The sequence below is a fragment of the Gracilinanus agilis genome, chromosome 2 (genome assembly GCF_016433145.1).
Source record: "Gracilinanus agilis isolate LMUSP501 chromosome 2, AgileGrace, whole genome shotgun sequence".
NCBI lineage: Eukaryota > Metazoa > Chordata > Mammalia > Didelphimorphia > Didelphidae > Gracilinanus > Gracilinanus agilis.
This window is the reverse complement of record NC_058131.1, coordinates 508,114,250-508,135,020: the sequence shown is the minus strand read 5'-3', so window position 1 is coordinate 508,135,020 and position 20,771 is coordinate 508,114,250. Positions and strand designations below refer to the sequence as shown.

General features: G+C 39.3%; 1 protein-coding gene across 1 annotated transcript in view; it reads left to right on the top strand.

Moving 5' to 3' along the window:
* Positions 1-20,771, top strand: part of RIN3 (Ras and Rab interactor 3) — a 177,943-nt gene that overhangs the window by 67,143 nt on the left and 90,029 nt on the right. The window contains exon 3 of the mRNA XM_044659998.1: positions 6,067-6,184. Coding sequence (XP_044515933.1) covers positions 6,067-6,184 — 118 coding nt within the window. The remainder of the gene's footprint in view (positions 1-6,066; positions 6,185-20,771) is intronic.

Genomic DNA, 20,771 nt, shown 5'->3' with positions numbered 1-20,771 from the left:
GATTCTCACTACACTTGTCTACAGTGCTCCAAGATGTCACAGATGTCACAGGAAACCAGGATCAAGTTTTACCCATGTCCAGTAAATCCTCAAAAGCTCTAGGACAGTGATGGGCAAACTATGGCCCCCGGGCCAGATGCGGCCCCCTGAAATGTTCTATCCAGTCACATTATTCCTAATCTGATGAATACAATGAGTAGGATACAATACAATGAAACTTTGAAAGACTTGCCTTAGAAACAGACAGACAGATGAGCATTTCCTTTCCTTTGGCCCCCTCTTTAAAAAGTTTGCCCATCACTGAACTAGGGAGTAAGGTAGATAAATCTGCTGTCCACCAACAGATATCTAAAACCTTTCTCTACGTAGGCCACGATAGTTGATTGAAGTATCTTCTTCTCAGTGATATCCCACTCTGTCAGCTCCTTGGATATATGGCAAAGCTGGACCACACAGCCAAAACCTCCTTCCTTCAGCTTGGTCAAACCTCTCTCTTCAAACCCTAGCTTCATTCCATTATGGGATGTCCATGAAGTCCAAGATTTCTTCAAGCTGCCATTTATACTCTTCATCATAACACCATCTAAGATCAAAGATTCCCTCTTGTCCTTTCCATAGTCATTCTGGGAACTGAAATTTGCCTATGAATATCTTCCCATTCTTAATAACCATAAGCAATTGATTAAGTTCATATGAAATCAAATCACGTAGTAAGTGAGAAATCTCTTGAAGACCGACAGCCCCGCTCGTACATCCTTTCTTTTCTTTTTGATGTGTCTCACTCCTAATGAAGACACTTCCTCTTCCTCCCTTTATGAGAAAGAAAAAAAAGGCAATTGTTTGCTATCTAAAACATGATTTTTTTACTGGTCATATTCTCTCAGCTTTGCTTTTCTCCTTCATTTTTTTTTCAAAGGAAACCTGTCTAGGTCACCCAATAGGAAGGCATCTTCTAGGTAGAGGTCACTGTGAACTGTACTTAGGAAAGAGGATTGGGTGAAACACAAGGGAAATAATTCCTGCTGGAAACCTTAGAGTCCTTGTTTTCCTCCATGTCCATTTTCTATCTTGCTCCCAATTTTTTGCCACAACTCTTTACAAGCAACAAAAATAGTCTAATGTTCATCCCTACCTCTGCCTCTCTTTAGTCTCTTCTTGCTGCCAATCTATCTCTTCTACCTATCCCAATTCTACTTAATCCTTCAAGACCTGGTTAAAATCTCCCTTCCTCTCAGAACCCTTTCCTAACCATTCCAGCCTTCATTGACCTCTAGCTCTCCTTTGAAATCCTACAGGATTTACAGATTACAGTGCATAGTTTGACCCTCTGCTGAATTCTATCCTTGGCTGCTCACTATTACTTAATTTCATCTTTGCTGACAAACATTTTTGAGCATCTACTGTGTGGAAAGACTATGCCAATCTTCTCTCCACCACCTCATCTGAAAGCCCTCAAGTTTGGACTGGTGCCTTGTCCATGGATGGGTTGTTGTTCAGTTGTCTTTTAGCTGCGTCTGACACTTCACAACCCTACTTGGGGTTTTCTCGCCAAAGATACTGGAGTACTTTGCTATTTCCTTTTCAAGCTCATTTTACAAATGAGGAAACTCAGGCAAACAGGGTTCAATGATTTGCCCAGGAACCTACAACGAGGAAGTGTCTGAGACCAGATTTGAACCCACAAAGATGAGTCTTCCTGCCTCCAGACCTTGCACTCCATTCACTGCAGCACCTATATGCCTCAACATGGATGGGTAGGTAATGATATTTGTTATTGGGCAGACTTAAATAAATACTATAACTCAGAGCCAGAAGAAAACTTAGAAATATCATCTGAATCAGGTGATTTCTTAAGTCCGATTTATGAATTGACCTTTTTTCTTCCTTTTTGCTCAGACCCTATTTCATAAAGGGTGCAAATGAACCCCCAAATGGCCAAGAGGCAGATTATAGGTTGAAAAAAGAAGAGGTATTATGATATGACAGAAAGAGCATGAGGAGAGACTATTCCTCATCCTTACTAGTCTGACAGGTAGCTATGGGGCGCAGTAGATAGAGTTTTGGTCCTGGAGTCAGGAAGATTCAGCTTCCTAAATCCAAACCTCGACACTTACTAGCCATGTGACCCTGGACAAGTCACTTACCCCCTAATACCAAGCCTTTACCACTCCTCTGCCTTGGAACCAATCAATATTGGTCGTACTGATTTTAGAATCAAAATCCTAAGATGAAAAGTTAAAAAAAAAAAAAAACTGTGGATTTCTAGTGTCTCTCTGCTAGACTGTGATCTCCAGGCTAAAAGCAGTCCTAGTTCTGATGTAGATGCCAGAGCTGATTCATTGGGTGCCTTGGACCAAACCATCCAATTTCTCTGTACCTCTGGGGGAGATAAGGAGCCATGGTCTAGAGAGCTGACTTTCAGAGACAGGGAAAACCCTCTGCTAAAAAGGAAGTGTTTTTTGAGATTGCTAACCATTGGGTGAGATTGCTAACCGTAAGGATGGCTCTTCAGCTGTGCTAGGCTCTTTTAGGAGAAAGAGACAAGAATAATCGGAGCCTATTCTTTCCAGATAAGAGTTCCAGACGGGGAAGACCCGAGCCTGCCCAAGGCAGAAATCCTATTGAGGAATGATAGTGAGAATAAAGCAAAATTCTAAGAATCTGTGGTTCTTTCATTCTGAAGATTCTGTGAGATTCTATGATTCTCTGATTTTAAGATTCTACAGTTCTAAGATTTCATTTTTTCCTTAAATAAAAGATAATTAAAGGTCCATTCTACAGGCAAGGAACTTTCAGGAGGTGAGAAGGGACAGACAATATTTATACAGATAAATACGTACAAAATGGGGCACCTCGGTGTGATGGTGGATAAAATGCTGGACCTGGAGTCAAGAAGACCTGAATTTAAATACAGCCTGAGAAACATACTAGCTGTGTGACCCTGGGCAAGTCACTTTACCCCATTTGTCTCACTTCCTTCATCTGTAAAATGAACTGGAGAAGGGCATAGCAAACCATTCCAGAATCTTTGCCAGAAAAAACCCAAATGGGGTCATGAAGAGTCAGATGTGACTGAAATGACTGATCAACCACAAAGTACAAAACAATTTGAGGAAAAGGAGAAAGAATATTTTAGAAATAGGGGTTCAGGAAAGGCTTCCTAAGCTGAATCTTTAAGGAAGCAAAGGATTCTAGGAAGGAGAGATGAGAAGGGAGTATTTCAGAATTTAGGATAGCCTGTAAAAGGCATGAAAGTGGGAACAGTGAGTTAATAAGTCTGCTAAGTTGGGGTTAGATCATGCAGGATTTTAAATGACATGATGAGGAATTTGTATTTTGTAAGATAATAACTTTACAATTTGCAAAATGCATATATGATCTCATCTGATCCTCACAATGAGCTAGTTTTGTTTTTTTTTTTTTAATGCCATTTCCACTTTGACCCATAATGGCTCATTGGGACCTATGACATTCAAATGGTTGTTGGGAAAATTAATTTGCTATAAAAATGTTTACAAATCTTTTGCATTGTAAAAATTCTGTTTGTTGTTCTAGCCTCTCTAAATTTATTCAGGCTGTTTCTTGGAAACCAGAAAAAATTTGAAGCCTCTCCAGTATGGTAGATTTTTTGCTCCTCTGGTTTAGCTTTTGGGCATCCACAATCACTTCTTCACCATTATGAGGCATATAATTAATAGATTTGATTGTTATTAATACTAATAACTGACCTTTACATAGCATTTTGAAATTTATATAACATTTTCCTTGACACAGTAACATGAGGTATATAGTATAAGTATTATTTTCCTACTTTATGAATGAGGAAATTGAGATCAAGAGAGGTTAGTTAGCTTGTCCATTTTTACATAGTTGGTTGTTTTTTTTTTTTAATGCCATTTCTACTTTGGCCCATAGCGTATTGGGAACTATGACATCCAATGGTTGCTTCATTGGTACTGTTGGGAACACTAATTTGCTATAGAAATGTTTACAGATCTTTTCCATTTAAAAAAATCGGTTTGTTGTTCTAGCCTCTCTAAATTTATTCAGGCTGTTTCTTGGAAACCAGAAAAAATCTGAAGCCCTTCCAGTATGGTAAAACCTACTAGATTATTTTGTTCCTCTGGCTTAGCCTTTGAGCACCCAGGATCACTTGTGCACCATGATGAGATGTACAATTAATAAGTTTGATTGTTAATTATTTTATTGTTTAGATAAAGTAATAGAGTCAATTATTATTCTTATTGTTTATACAACTAATTTATTACTTTTTTGTTTATACAATTAATTTATTTGATATTGATACTAATAGCTGACTTTTATAAAGAACCTCAAAATTTATAAAACACTTTTCTCACTACAGTAATATGATGTAGGTATCAAGTATTATTATCCTTACTTTATGGATGAAGAAGCTGAGATCAAGAGAGATTAGTTAGCTTGTCCATTGTTACACAGCTGGACCTCCTAACTCCAAAGCCAACAATCTTTCCACTAAAACATACTTGGGGCGAGTAGGTGGCTCAATGGATAGAAAGCCAGATCTAGAGATGGGAGGATCTGGGTTCCAATCTGCCCTCAGATACTTTAGATCCGTGTGACCCTGGGCAAGTCATTTAACTCCACTTGCTGAGCCCTTGCCCCTTCTGTCTTAAGAGTTCTTACTAAAACCGATTTTTAAAAAATCAAATATACTGCCTTATCATTTGCTGAATATCAAAGATAATTTTCCTTTCTATTACCATTACCCATAACAAGCAATAAGTAAATTATAGACAGAATACCAGAGCTAGAAGGGACCTTGGAAACCGATTTGGTCTGAGGGTTCTTAACCTTTTTTAGGAAATCAACCCCTTTGGCTATATGTTGAATCCTTATAAATGCCTTCTCAGAATAATATTTTTAATTGAACAAAATAACTGTTTAAGATTACAAAGGAAACCAAATATATTCAAAGAGTTCATTAAAAAAATTAAGTTCACCTAGGTTAAGAACTCCAATCTAGTCCTAGTCTTTCATTTGACAGAAGAACAAGTAAAACCCAGAGGTTCCAGTATCCTAGGACAGTTAGTGACCAAGGTGGGATCAAAACGTACATCTTTGGGGCAGCTGGGTAGCTCAGTGGATTGAGAGCCAGGCCTAGAGACGGGAGACCCTAGGTTCAAATCTGGCCTCAGACACTTCCCAGCTGTGTGACCCTGGGCAAGTCACTTGACCTCCATTGCCTACCCTTACCACTCTTCCACCTATAAGTCAATACACAGAACTTAAGGGTTTAAAATAAAAAAATTAAAAATTTAAAAAAAAAAACGTACATCTTTGCTCTCAGTGATTCCTCTTCCCTATTTATTTGAAGGCAATTTAGAAACATTTTTCTTGTATGTTTATTTTTTCTCCAGTAATATTTTATTATATTTTTTCCAGAATATACATAGAAACAATTTTTAATATTTGTTTTCTGACATTTTACGATTCAAATTCTCTCCTTTCCCTCCCCTCCCTCCTTCCTCAGACAGCAAGCAATATGAAACAGTTATATAAAAGTTATCCTGCAATACATTATTTCCATATTTGTCATGTTTTCAAAGAAGACACATCACATATACAAAAAAAATTCATAAAGAAAATGAAGTGGAAAATGGTACGCTTTGATCTGCATTCAGATGCCATCAGTTCTTTCTCTACTAGTGGAGAGGGTTTTTCATCATGAGACCTTCACAGTCATCTTGGATCATTGTATAGCTGAAAATATGTAGGTCACGCAGGGTTGATCATTGTATAGTATTGCTGTTCCTGCATGCAATGTTCTCCTGGTTCTGCTCACTTCCCTTTACATCAGTTCATACAAGTCTCTCAGGGTTTTTCTGAAGTCATCTTGTTCATCATTTCTAATGGCTCAATAGTATCCCATTACAATCCTCTACTATATTCTTCTTCCCTATTTAAAGACAATTTGGAAACATTTTTCTCTTACATTTAAAAATGAAAGAAAATCATTCCTCTGGGCACCCCTACCGCAACTTCATTTTACAGCTCAGAGAACATAATCCTTTCCTTCTGTTCTAGATCTTCTTAGTCCGGCGGGAAAATAATCTCAAGCACATGATCCTCTCAGTCCAGTTTCCTTCCGTAAATGAATCTCTTGCTGATGTGCTGGAATACAACATTAAAGAAGAAAAATCAAGTAAGTGTATAGACCTTTCCTTTTTTTGCCTTGGACCTACAAACTTCCTTTAGCCATCTTTTAACCACAAACACTCCCAACAAAAAAATTGCTGGCTTTTAAATGAAGAGAAAAATTTGTCATCAGGGATCACAGCTGACCAGAGTTTCCTCTGGCCTCAAGTCAAGATAGGCTGCTCAGAAACTGATGTGTAACTTTAATTCACACCTGTCAATGCCATGGATTATTTTCTCTGCCTCCGCATAGCCTCTGTAGAATTTCCTTTCATTTTCAAGAAGCCAATGGTTAGAAGGCAGCCATTTAAGAGAAAGAAAATTGAATTGGGAAATAGGATGGCTAGGCATCAGTCCCTGGCCAATCACTAACTCACATCATGACCTTGGGCAAGTCTTAGATTCTTAGAACTAGAAGGGACTCAAGAAGTTTAATTTATTTCAATCCATCCCCAAAGCATAAATCACGTCTCCCACATTCCAATTTTCCTCTTGGCAAGTGGCCATAAAAAGTCTCCTTTCCTTTCTTTGCTCCCAGAATTATTTTAAGGATCAAGAAAACTGGTAGGTGCAAAAGTTCTCATGGCATTGTCCAAAGATCAGGGATTCATTTTGTGATGACAAAATTGAATCTTGTCAAATGGTTTAGCATTTTAAACAATAATACAAAGTTTCAGTTTTCTTCTTTAAAAAATGAGGGAGGGGGCAGCTGGGTAGCTCAGTGGAATGAGAGTCAGGCCTAGAGATGGGAGGTCCTAGGTTCAAATCTGGCCTCAGATACTTCTCAGCTGTGTGACCCTGGGCAAGTCATTTGACCCCTATTGCCTACCCTTACCACTCTTCTGCCTTGGAGCCAATACATAGCATTGACTCCAAGTTGGAAAGTAAGGGTTTTAAAAAAAATTAAAAAAAATGAGGGGGTTAGACACCCCTCCACCAAGTGCTTTTCCAACTCTAAAACCTGTGATTCGATGAACCTAGATGTTTGCCAGAAGTTTTTTTCTTAGTATCATTTGGCAGTAACATGAAGGCAGGTGGTCAAAAGAAAGATAATGAAATTGGCCCCATATTTTGGTTTCCCTGTGACGCATGAAATTATTCTAGGTTGTTCTTTCATGTGTCAAATCTGACTTTTTGTTGCTATCTTTTTCTTTATATTGCCATAATTTCCCCCTCCTAACCTACATTGGCCTGGAAATAAGAGACTTGAGCTCTCAACTTTCCTGGCTCTGATATTAATTCGTAGTGTCTTTCTCATACTAAAAAAGGGGATAATAATACCATGACTTCATCTCTTCATGGGATTATTATGAGAATCAAATAAGAGTATAGACCCCCAAATACTGGGAAGTCAAAAGAGTTTTAAAGATGTAAGGAATCTTTTTTAAAAAACTTTCTTAATTCTGATCCTGTATTCCTGAATAGCCTGAAAGTAATGCCTTCTGTCGTTCTCCACAGTTGTTTAGTTATTTCAGTTGTGTCTGATTCTTGTGATGCTATTCTTCATTTTACAGATGAGGAAACTGAGGCAAACAGAATTTATTGACTTGCCTGGGGGCACACAGCTAGGAAGTATCTGAGGCTGGATCTGAACTCTGGAAGATGAGTCTTCCTGACTTCGGGCCCAGCCCCCTATCCATTGAGCATCCTCACTGCCCAGGATGGATCAATTCTCCACAGACCAATTTGTACATTGGAAAGCTATGCTATAACAGTTTTACTACTTCTTAATTCTGCCTTACCACAAAACTTATAGAAGCAATCAGAGGAGAAGTTCTTTGGAAAGTACCCATCAAATGGACTAGCAGGTTACAGCAATTTGGTTCTTTATTTGTCTATCTTTCCATTTCTCCAAAGGATCAAAGAGTTCTTTGTAGTTAAGGGAGCTGGAAATCCTGATCCTGTTATGTATTGTTGTTTTTCACAGTATCATGTTGTTACTTCCCCTACAATCTTGGTTTTCACTGTGGAAACTTTCTGGATTACTTAGTGGAATTTTCCCTTAATGGAATGTTCTTCTAATCCAGTCATCATCCTTGTTCCAAGCCCTCTTTGCTTTCCTTTAGTACCCACAAAAATAAGGTTCAACAAAGATCATTGAACCATAAATGGTTTTAATGGATTTTTATTGATTAGTTTGCTTTTTCCACTATTTAGATTATTCTTTATATCTTTTCCATTTACCCCTTCCAGAGAGTCAGCCTTTATAATAGACTTAAAAAAATTTTTTTGAAAGGAGGTAATAGAGGAAAATAATTCAATAAAACATATCGATACATCAAAAAGAAATCTGGCATTATATGTTAAAATAGAAGCAGCATCGGGTGTTGTCTAGGACAAATTCGATTCCTATTTAGTTCATTAAGCAAACATTTATTAAGCATCTGCTATCTACAGAACATTATGGTTGGAACTAGGGGAGATACAGAGATTTGACAAGACATAGTCTGTATCCTCATGGAGCCTATAATCAAGGGGAAGAATAAGATCCCTGTAATCAAGACTGTGCTAGACATAGAAGGAACTGAGCTGATGGCTGAATTTTCAATGTGAGAATTTACTCCTTGGAAATTGGCTACAAATCAAAGCTTGATTATTATTTTGTGGATTGTCTAAACTTAAGAAAGTAATGGAAAAAATGTCAATGATGCAGATTAAACTTATTTATTTTTTAATTAATTAATTTATTCATTATTCACAAGTTCCCAACCTTTGCCCACCCTGCATCACAGAAGGGATGGTCAGAGAGACAGACACGTTCATACAAATTAAATCATATTTTCACCTTTCAGTTCATTCTCTGGAGGTTAATGCCAATTAAACGTAAAAGTGTGCTGTGCATGTTTTTTTCCAAGAGAACTAATTATTAAATATTTGCCAGCAAACACAGTATTAAGATATAATATTAATGATAGATATAATTAGTGTGATGTGTGGTTTGTCTCTGATCTATCCAGAAAGGGGACATCCAGCTTCCTTTTGGATAATGAACATTTAAACTGTAGGCTCTATTGTCCATAAACCAAAAACAAGAATCACAACTACTGAATCATAATGTAGGGGGGGAAGGAGTTGTATCCTCTATTATTACACTAGTGTCCCTTTCTGAAGTCTAGAAAGTTCCCTTGGAGAAGGGAAAATTGTTAAGGGAACAGGAAAGGGAAGTAGGGCAGATAATATCTGAACGACTTATACCTCTGACTTTATTTCTTTTCCTCTTTTAACAGAGGATATATTTAATATAAAGGACTTTGGAATTACCCTGAGTCTACCAGGAAATATGATATTATAGATAGCCAGCATCCCATTAGACACTTTTAGTCAATCCAAGAAGACTTAATTGATTTCAATAGTGTTAAGAGATTGTGGGGCATAAGAGAAAGCAAACTCAATTTGAAATTAGAAAACCAGAGATCCAGGTCTGGCCATGCTACTAGCTTGCTGTGAGTGTTGGAGAAATTTATTAGTTTCTTCATCTATAAAATGAGGAGGCTGGACCAGGTAATCTCTAAGATCCTTCCCAACTCCCAACTTTCTTTGTTTTATAATCTAATATTCTGTCTTCCAGTTCTAATGTTGAATGTATTCTAATATTCCATCCTTTGAGTAAGTTCCCTTCTTAGGGTCCCAGTTAGGGGCCCCACTGTCTACGTGGTTTAACAGGAGACATTTATGGAGTTCCTTATAGGTAGCTATTGTGATTAAATTCTGAAAAATACTACCCACGAGTTTGTGTTTGGTCTGAAACTTCTTCTTTAAGAAGGGAAGTTGGGTACGTTGGTTGGTTTTCTTTCACGTAGCTAGTAGTACATTGGAGTGTGATTAAAGGAACAGAAGCTAGTGGTTATGAGAGGTGTGAGTGTGTTGGGTATTTGGGGATGAGGTTACTATAGGCGATCTAATCAAGTGAGATGTCTTTATCCTATAGCCATGCAAGAGGTTGGTGATGTCATCCAAGGCTATTTCACTAAGATTTTCGCTGGCCAGTTTCTGAGCAATGAATTAGAACCAGATGTCTTGAATTTAGACACAGATCCAGTGTCCATATTTAAAAATTATTGATTCATTTCTGCTCTGCTTACTGGTCAAAGATTGCTTTTTGTAGAGCTATATCATTTTTCAGGGGGAACTCAATGTTAGCTTAAACCACAATCAGCCCTGCCACTGAGTAAAAAATGCAAAAGGCATGCATGGTACATGGCTTTTGAAGTCATGGTAACCCTTTCAGGGAAGGAGAGTGAGTTAGTGGCCCTGATTCCATACAGAAAGGACTTTACTTTTTCCCCTCCTTTCCAGACTTAGACTTTGATCAGGCAGAGAAAAATGCTGTTTCTCAGAATAGGTCTCAAGCATCTCTCTAAGCTGTGGGCTTGGATTGAAAGATGAACACTGCTCTTAGAGAACTGAAACACATTCTGTGTAGATAATTAAGACCACTGGGACACTGCTGATCTTCACAAAGCTTTATTCCTCCCCAGCTCCCCTTCTGGGCCCTTTTTCATCCAGAAAACTTTCTTATTCTTGGCTACTCTTTAGGCATGCCTGACATTTTGCAATTTGCACATCTGTGAGTTACCTGTCCTCCTGTTTTGGCCCTTCAGTCTAAAAATACACCCAAGGAGAAGTCCTGGTCTCTCTACTGACAGTTAAGACACTATTCCTGTTTTCGGACTATTAAAATTCTAATCTAGACAGTTCCTAAATACGGAACAGAATCACAAAACAAAAGGACCATATATTCAGACAGAAAGGTCTGGGATTCTAATTAGACAGATGCCCAGGTCAATAAAGAAGGCAATAGACAAATTCTGCTGGCATGAAAATGAAATCTTCATTTTGCTCTGCCTGATCAAGGATTGAATTTGGAAAGGAGGAGAGGGAAAGAACATATTTTAACCTAGAAATCTGATATTCCATGTCCCTAGTTTCCAGCCCAGTGAAAATCCTCCAGAATCATATACTTTTAAATAATTAATCTAGAACACTGGTTATATATTCTGATCTAGTGTTTAGTGTAGTGCCTAGTACACAGTAGGTACTTAATAAATGTTTAGTGATTAACTGACCTTGTCTTGCTTGAAAACCTTCAATGGTTCCTTAGTGCCTTTTGAATAAAATATAAACTCAGTCTGACAATCGAGACCCCAGCCTACCTGCCCAGCCTAGTATCAGGGACTGTTTTATTTTTGTCTTTATATTCTCAGGACCTAGGACTGTGTCTGGCACATAACAGGCAATTTATTCTTCCAGAGTGGTCTCATGCTACTTCTCCCACATATCTTAGGCATCTTCCCAAATTTGACTGACTAATCATTCATCTTCCAAACTCACCCCATACAGTCTTGTTTCCCTTTTTTTTTTTTTTTAACCCTTACCTTCCATCTTGGAGTCAATACTGTGTATTGGCTCCAAGGCAGAACAGTTGTAAGGGGGTCAAGTGACTTGCCCAGGGTCACACAGCTGGGAAGTGTCTGAGGCCAGATTTGAACCTAGGACCTCCCATCTCTAGGCCTGGCTCTCAATCCACTGAGCCACCCAGCTTCTCCTTCCCCTTATTAAAAAAAAAAATCTCCAATTCCATTCTCCTCCTCTTATAATTTTTCTTTCTCCTGAAATCCTGCCTATCCACCAAGGATTAGCTTATATATCATCTCTAGTTTAAAATTCTCTGGCACTGGATTTCTCATAACCTCAGTTGAACACCTTATCTCCTTCCAACTGAATTAGAAGAAATATTTTATTTTTCTTTGTAACTTCATGACCTACATAAGACTTTGCACATAGCAGGGAAGAGAATCATTATGTCTTTTTCTGTAGATGAATCAACCATTGTCTAGAAGGGGAAGAGACTTTCCAAAGGTCATACAGTCTCTCTAGTGAATGGCAGCACTGGGCATCGAAAGGAAGACGAATGGTGCCATAGTCAGAGACCTGGGTTTGAATCTCAGATCTACCACTAACTATATGACTGTGAGTAAATCACTTCACTCTCTTCCATCCATGAAATGGATTGGAGCAGATCGTCTCCACGGTCCCTTCGAATTTCTTGATCTATCATCTTGGGACCCTTTTTTTTTTTGTATGTAGCTCTCCCCCCCCCCCATATTAGATAACCTCAATTCAGTTCACCAAAGTTTTAGTAAGGATGTCATGTACATATCTCTTCCCTGGCACTGCCATTCCTCTAGTCAAAGCCCTCATCACCTCATGCCTAGACTGTTCCAGTAGCCTGATGCTTAGTCTTCCTGGCTCAGGGCTCCACTTGGCACCATCTTCCACTCGGCTGTCAATTTAATCTTTTTTTGTTTTAAACCTTTACATTCTGTATAGAATTGAGACTAAGTATTAGTTCCAGGGCAGAAGAGTAGTAAAGGGTTAGGCAATTGGGATTAAGTGACCTGGCTTGGTGTCTGAGACCAGATTTGAACCCAGGACCTCCTGGCTCCAGGCCTGGTTCTCTATCCACTGAACCACCTCGCTGCCTCCAAAACTAAGCCTTTGAGGGGAAAAAGAATATTGTTTGTGTTCTCTATCACAGAGACCAAAACCATGCCAGGTGGTGGTTGCTGTGGCAACCTCATAAGCACATTGGGATTGTGGGGAGTCTTTGAAAAACAGCAACAACAAAGTATAAAAACTGTGCACTGGAGCCCAAACAGAGCCCAGAGTTGTCATCCAAACCTTTTTCTTTTTTTTTCTGGAGGGGGGTCTGGGGGTAGGGGTGGGGGTTATAAGATAGGACCTATCATTTCATTGGCATTGCAAAACAACACGTTCTCTGCAATTTATAGTCTTAAAGACTTCCTGGAGACACTGAGGTTATGTGATTTGTCCAGGGTCACACAGCCAAGAGGTATGAGGGACAGGACATCATAGGAGAAAACTGTATGGAATTTACATGAAATTCAAAATACTCTGAAAATTAGAAGGGGCCTCTGTTTATTGTGGGAGAAACACACCCAAGTTTATAGCAAGAATGGAAGACTCAGAGTTCATTCAATCCAGAAGTCAGAAAAGAGTTTTTTTAGAAGAGAAAATTTTAAAGATAGAATAATACAGGCCTAGAGATGGGAGGTCCTAGCTTCAAATCTGGCCTCAGATACTTCCCAGCTTTGTGACCCTGGGCAAGTCACTTGACCCCCATTGCCTACCCTTACTACTCTTCTGCCTTGGAACCAATACACAGTACTGATTCCAAGATGGAAGGTGAGGGTTTAAAAAAAATTAATTAAGGATAGTATAATAGCCTAATAGAGGCAGCTAGGTGGCTCAGTGGATTGAGAGTCAGGCCCAGAGATGGGAGGTCCTAGGTTCAAATATGACCTCAGACACTTCCTTGCTGTGTGACCCTGAGCAAGTCACTTAACTCCCATTGCCTAGCCCTTGCTGCTCTTCTGCCTTGGAACCAAAACTTAGTATTGATACCAAGATGGAAAGTGAGGGTTTTTTAAAAATAGCCTAATAGCTAATGGAATAGCTCGAGGACTAACCAGAGGACTAACCAGGTAGTCTTGGGGCTGATGGGTTAGCCTGGGGACCAATAGAGTAGCCTGAAGGGTAGCTCAAAGTTTGTATATTTATTATTGGTCTGGGGGCTTGTTGCCTCCCATTTCAGGGAACTCTCTACCTTTTCCCAGAATAGTCACCCCTGGGTGTTCCTGGCTAGGAAGCCCAGAAAATGGCCATAGAGGAGGAGGGCTTGAATTCAGGTGTGTTTGGGAGTAGGTGACTTTGGGGATACCAGGAAGGGAATGAGGAGCAGGCTCAGGTTTGGGGAGGGGGGTTCCCTGGACTGCCAGAGCCCTTAGCGCCCATGTCCTGTGTTCCCCCCATTGTCCCACTTGTTGTTTGTCAGTGTGGGAGAAGTCTCACCACCCTTCTGGAATGTTTTCATCACAGATGGGAACATGGGAGGGGAATATAGTACAGTAGACAAGTGCCCAAGTGTTCGGGAGTAAGATAAATACAAAATAAAAGGAGTAATTAATAAATCAGAGCAGCACAAGGCCGATTCCCAGTATGGAACATACAGGTGATTAACAATACAGAATGGTCTGCTGATTAATAACACAGATTATATACTATATATAATAATGCAAATTAATAATATAATAGTGCTAACTGGTAAGAAGTACAAGATTTCAGAACATGAGGGTCCTGCTTCTATTACAGCCCCTCATCGCCCACTGCCCACCGCCATCATGTTTAGTCCAACCCACCTAAGTTGGGTCCCTACAGAATCCTCATTATACCGTGCTAGCTGCTGGCTATCTAGTCTCTGCTTGAAGACCCCCAAGGGAGAACCACCCACATCCTGAGGCCGTTTGTTCCACCTTTGGACAAGTCTAATTGTTAGGAAGTTTTCCTGACATCAAATTGGGTTTTTTATCTAGTTTTTTCAACTGAACAAAAATGGACATTTTTTCCCCTTCTTACCCAACCTTTGGGAGGAAAAAAAAAAAGGGAAAAACAAAACTCTTGTAACAGTTATGTGTAGTCAAGGCAAACAAATTCCTACATTGGCCAAGTCCAAAAATATATGTCTCATTCTACACCCCAAGGGTAGGGAGGGAGATGGTAGGAAGTTTTTCATCCCTCCACTGAAATGGAGACTGTTCCTGATATCAAGATTAAATCTTGGGGGGCAGCTGGGTGGCTCAGTGGATGGAGAGCCAGGTCTAGAGACGGGAGATTCTAGTTTCAAATCTGGCCTCAGACACTTCTAAGCTGTGTGACCCTGGGCAAGTCACTTCACCCCCATTGCCTAGCCCTTACTGCTCTTCTGCCTTAGAACCAGTACATAGTTTTGATTCTAAGACAGAAGGTAAGGGTTTAAAAAAAAAAAAAAAAAAGATCAAATCTGCCTCTGCAAGTTCCAGTCATTGCTCTTAGTTTTGCCCTATAGGGCTAAAGAGAACAAATCTAATCTTTCTTCCAGTAGAAGAAAACTATTCTATCCTAGCATTTTCTCTTCTCTCAGCTAAATGTGCTCAGGTGGCTCAACAAATGCTCATTTTTTAAAAAAATACCCTTACTTTGGTCCTAGTACCCATTCTAAGAGCAGAGAGGTAAGGGATAAGCCATTGTGATTAAGTGACTTGCCCAGTCATATCACTAAGGAAGTGTCTGAGGCTAGATTCAAACCCAGGTTCTCCACATTCCCAGTGTGCCACCTCGCTGCCCCAAACGGATCCTCATTTGACTTGAACCCAGGTCTTTCCTCCTTACTCCAAGCCTAGGTCTCTATTCACTCAGCTATGTTGCCCTTTAGCAGGTTGATTGGGGCTTTTTAAATAGTAGACAATTATAACCTGGTGTGAGTTTATTTCAGGGTGGAGAGGTTAGGGATTGGGGATTCACCAGCAGTAGCAGTCAGTTCCTTCTGGGAAGAGCAGGGGGACACCTGGGAGGAGAAGACTTACCCTGAATGTTGCCTAGCCAACAACAGAAGCTCAATGTCTCACCTCCACCCTCTTCCTGAGGACCAATTGCCCAGCCCATCTCTCTCTCTTTAGCTACAAAAGCTTTCACTTTTCATCTTTTCAACCCAAACTCCTTTTCTCTGACTAAAGAGCAAGGGGCTAATATCAGCTGCCTGGCACCCGCACCAGGGAAGGGTAACCTTAGTAATTCCCCACAAATTTAGCCCTGCTTTCTGAGGGCTGGATGATTCCTAGTTCTGTTTATTCATCCCTAATCTCTCTCCTAATCTCGAGTCTTACATCTCCAGCTGTCTATTGGGAATTTCAATTAAAAAAAAAATTTTTTTTAACCCTTACTTTCTGTCTTGGAGTCAATATTGTGTATTGGCTCCAAAGCAGAAGAGTGGTAAGGGCTAGGCAATGGTGGTCAAGTGACTTGCCCAGGGTCACACAGCTGGGAAGAGTCTGAGGCCAGATTTGAACCTAGGACCTCCCGTCTCTAGGCCTGGCTCTCAATCCACTGAGCTACCCAGCTGCCCCCTATTTGGCATTTCAAATAGACATTTTCAAATCAACATAACTCCAAAATCATCTATTTTTTTAACCCTTATCATCTATCTCAGAATCAATAAAATATGGAATATTGAGTCTAAGACAAAGGAGTGGTAATGGCTAGGGGATGGGAGTTAGGTGACTTGCCCAGGGTTACACATCAAGGAAATTTCTGAAGCCAGATCTGAACCGAGGTCCTCTTGACTGCAGGCCTGGCTCCGTATCCACTGAACTACCTAGCTGCCCCTAAAATCATCTCTTTCAATGACAACAGCAAAATCCAGTCCCAAAGCCATTGAGACCTGGGTTTCAATTACATTTTGGACTCATGCTGGCTGACTCCAAGGATGTCACAACCTCACAGTGATCTAGACACCTCTGTATGTCTGTAAAATGTAGATAAAATGCTGACCTTCATTGATAGAGGGAGTTTCCCCTCCAGGTAATTCCCTATTAAAAATGAAATCAAAAGTCTAGTTCCTATCCCCAGTTTTTCCCTCATTTTACAAATGTGGAAATAAAATTTAGTTAGTTTTCCCCTGGTCAACACAGGAAGATCAGAGACAGTCTAAAATCTGTTCCTCCTGACCCAGGGCTATCTTTAAAAAAACAAAAAACAAAAAACAAAAAACTACTGAATTTAGAATTGGAATGCCTGGGTTTGGGTCCTGAGTCTTCCACCTTAAATATCTTAGGGAAGTCATTTTACCATTCCAAGCTTTAGTTTTCTCATCTGTAAAATGACAGGTTTGAACTCTAGGTGATCTATGAGGTTCCTTCCAGCTTAATATTCTTGGTCTCCATCTAGACCTATTCAAGAAATGGATAGTGTAAAGACAGAGAAGTCAGTTGTTTCAAAAGTTTTTTTCAGTGGGGAAGGGTCCCTCACAATTGTGGCTCAATATCCCATTTACCTCCTTTCCTTTCGCTCTCATCTTAAATCTGTAGTGTAGCTTCCAACCTCATTGCTGAACTAAAAGGATTCCTATCAGGCATACCGATAATCTTTCAGTTGCCAGATCTAATGATCTTTTCTCTTTAGGCAGCTTTTGCCATTAGTGATCACCTTCTTTTCCTTGATTCTCTATTCCGTCCAGGCTTTCATGACTCTTCTCTCACCTTGTTTTCTTCTTACTGGTCTGGTCAGTCATCCTCAGTCTCCTTTGCTGGAATTTCAACCACATCAAAGGGCACTCTGAGGGTCCCTCAAGGCTCTGTCCTCTGCCCTCGACTCTTTCCATACTATTTCACTTGGCGATTTCATCAATTCTGATGGATTTTATTGTCACATCTTTAGTGATAATTCCCAGCTTTATTTGTTCATCCTTCTCCTCCAGCCTCACATCTCCAACTGTCTACTGAATTCCTCAAATTGGATAAATGTTTTCAGTTCAACACAATTCCAAAATCATCCAATTCTTTCTTTCTTTTCTTTAAATCCCTACTCTATATCTTAAAAGCAATGTAAGTATCAGTTTCAACACAGAAGAGGAGTAAAGGGGTTAAGTGACTTGCCTAGGGTCACACAGCTAGGAAGTATCTAAGTCCAGATTTGAATCCAGGTCCTTCTGACTCCAGACTTGGTACTCTATCCATTGAACCACTTAGCTGCTCCCAAAAGCATCCATTTCAACAACAATCATTTTGCCATTAAGGAACCTCAATCCCAGAGAGGAATAAGTGACTTCTTTGAGGTAAAGTCATTTCAACAAAGATGTATGAAATTCCCAAAGGAGGGAAAAAAACAACAAACATAAGACCAGATGTATTTACAAGTAAATTCCATCAAACATCATGAGAGCAATTTTAAAAGTTCCATTAAGTCCCAATCAAAAATTATAGAAATTATTTGCAAAAAAAAAAAAGGGAAATGAAAGGTTACTTCCAAATTTATTCTATAAGAATGTAGTCGTGTTACTGTAACCAGAGAGAGATAAAAGAGAGAAACCAAATTGTAGACCAATATTCCTAATGAATTTGACATAAAATTATTAAATAAAACATTAACCAAAAGGCTATGGCAAAATGTCAAAAAGACTTACATGATCTTCAGTTTGAATTTATACTGGGAAAAAAAAGTTGGTTCAATCTTAGGAAAACAGTAAAAATAATAGATAACATTGATGGTAAAAACAATAAAAACTACATATCATATCAAAAAGTTCCAAAAAGGCTTTTGGCAATTCAGCTTGAATTTCCATTAAAAAACTGAATATGCGGGGGCAGCTGGGTAGCTCAGTAGATTGAGAGCCAGGCCTAGAGATGGGAGGTCCTAGGTTCAAATGTGGCCTCAGACACTTCCCAGCTGTATGACTGTGGGCAAATCACTTGACCCCCATTTCCTACCCTTACCACTCTTCTGCCTTGGAGCCAATACACAGTATTGACTCCAAAATGGAAGGTAAGGGTTAAAAATAAATAAATAAAAATTGAATATGAGAATAAATTAACCTACTCTTAAATTCTATCTCTTTAAAATCAAACATTATCTATGACATGGAAATAATAAAAGTCTTTCCAACAAGATCAAGGATTAAAAAAGAATGGCCACTGTTACCACTAGTATTTTATATGGATCTAGAAATGCTCTATATAGCAGTGATAAGGAAAAAAATTGAGGAAATCAGCACAGACAGAAAATAAGTATTGGATTTTTCACATGATACTATCAACTAATTAGCAAACATTTTTTAAATGCCTACTATGTGACAGGTACTATGCTGAAAGCTGGGGATACTAAAAGAGGCAAAAAATAGTTTTTGCCCTAATGAGTAAGAAAACACAAATATGTACAAACAGGTTACATACAAGATAAATAAGAAATCATTATAGCATTTTGTATCATCTAGGGCAAAACAGTCTTTTTGGAGAAGTTAGGTGGCTTAGTGGACAGATACAAAAGTCTATTTGGAGAACCTTAAAGATTCAACTAAAATTAATGGAAACATCTTGAATATTGCACACAGCCTGGGATTTTTTTTTTTTAATTTTCTTTAAGTGGGAAACAAATTCAACATGGTAGCTCCAAAACTGTCCTTATCTATGGTTCCCTTTGAACTTCCTTCTGCTCTTTTCTGAGCATTTTTTTAAGTGGTTCATCCAAGATATCAAAGGAAGTTTGTAAGTTTATATAAAAATGAAAACTAAAACCCAGGTGACCTCGCTACCCCCAGAATGCTTCTTCCTACAATGTGGATTCGGATGTCGTTTCTTCCATTTACTAACTGTGACCTTAGTCAAGGCCAGTTCCCTCTTGGCCTGTTTCCTCTTCTATAAAGTGAGTGGGTCCCACATCTTCAGCCAAAAACATTTTACAGCCTGAGGTCTCTTCCAGTTCTCAAACATCCTGTAATTCTCTTCTCTCAGCCCATTAGAACTACCAGGACTTTGCCCTATGGTCCCAAATCAATGACAACACTTGAAATCCTGTAGAAACTATAAAATTTTGGAGGTAGCTAGGTGGCTCAGTGGACTGAGAGCCAGGCTTAGAGATGGGAGGTCCTAGGTTAAAATCTGGCCTCAGACACTTCCCAGCTATGTCACCCTGGGCAAGTCATTTGACCCCCATTGCCTACTCTTACCACTCTTCTGCCTTGGAGCCAATACACAGTATTGACTCCAAGACTGAAGGTAAGAGCTTATAAAAATAAATGAAATGAATGAATGAATGAATGAATAAAAAAAAACGAACAAATAAATGAGCAAGCAAATAAATAAATAAATAAATGAGAGCCTATAAAGTTTAAGCAAGAAAAATTAGCTAAATAAGAAGCTTCCTCATGTCAGGCTGGAGGGAGTCTATTTCACCCCCTCCCCAATCCCCAGTGCTCAGCCTATAAATGGCTTTAGACTGGTGGTAGGTGGTCTCTATGCCCCAGCTAGGGACATTCCCCCAACCTCCATGGGAGGGTGCTGGTCTTTGCCTCAAGAACAAAAATTCTTAGTTGGAGCTCTGGATTAAAATATAAATAACAGCTAACACATATCAATAGTTATGGTTTTTAAAACACTTTATAAATATTATTTCATTTGATCCTCACAACAACTCAATCTGGGAGGTAACTGCTATTATTATCCCCATTTTTACAAATGAAGAAATTGAGATCAATAGAATTAAGGGATTTGTCCGAGGTCACAGTGGATTAAGGCAAAAAGAGGTTAAATGACTTGTCCAGGATCACGTAGCTAGTAAGTGTCTGTGACCAAATTTTAACGCGGGTCTCCCTGATCCCAGTCCGGGCACTCTATCCACTAAGCCACCCAGCTGCCCACACGGAGATGTTTATAGAAATATCTTTTTCTCTCCCTGGCCCCAGACCCACTGAATTAGAATGCCTTGTTAGTATTAAGAAGCATTTGATTCATATTAAACATTGACACTAGGTGGCGCTCTGACCTGTGCTACTCTAAGATTCTCACTCAGGACTCAGTAATTAATTCTATAACTGCTATGGTTTCTAGCTCTTTATAGCTATAACAGAGTTGAAGCTGGAAGAGACAAATCCCCTCATTTTATAGTTGAGGAAACTAAGGCACAGTGTTAAATGACTTGTCCAAGGTCCCATAGGTAAAACCACAGCAATAGTATTTAGTATCAATTCTAATATGGAAAGGTGGGGG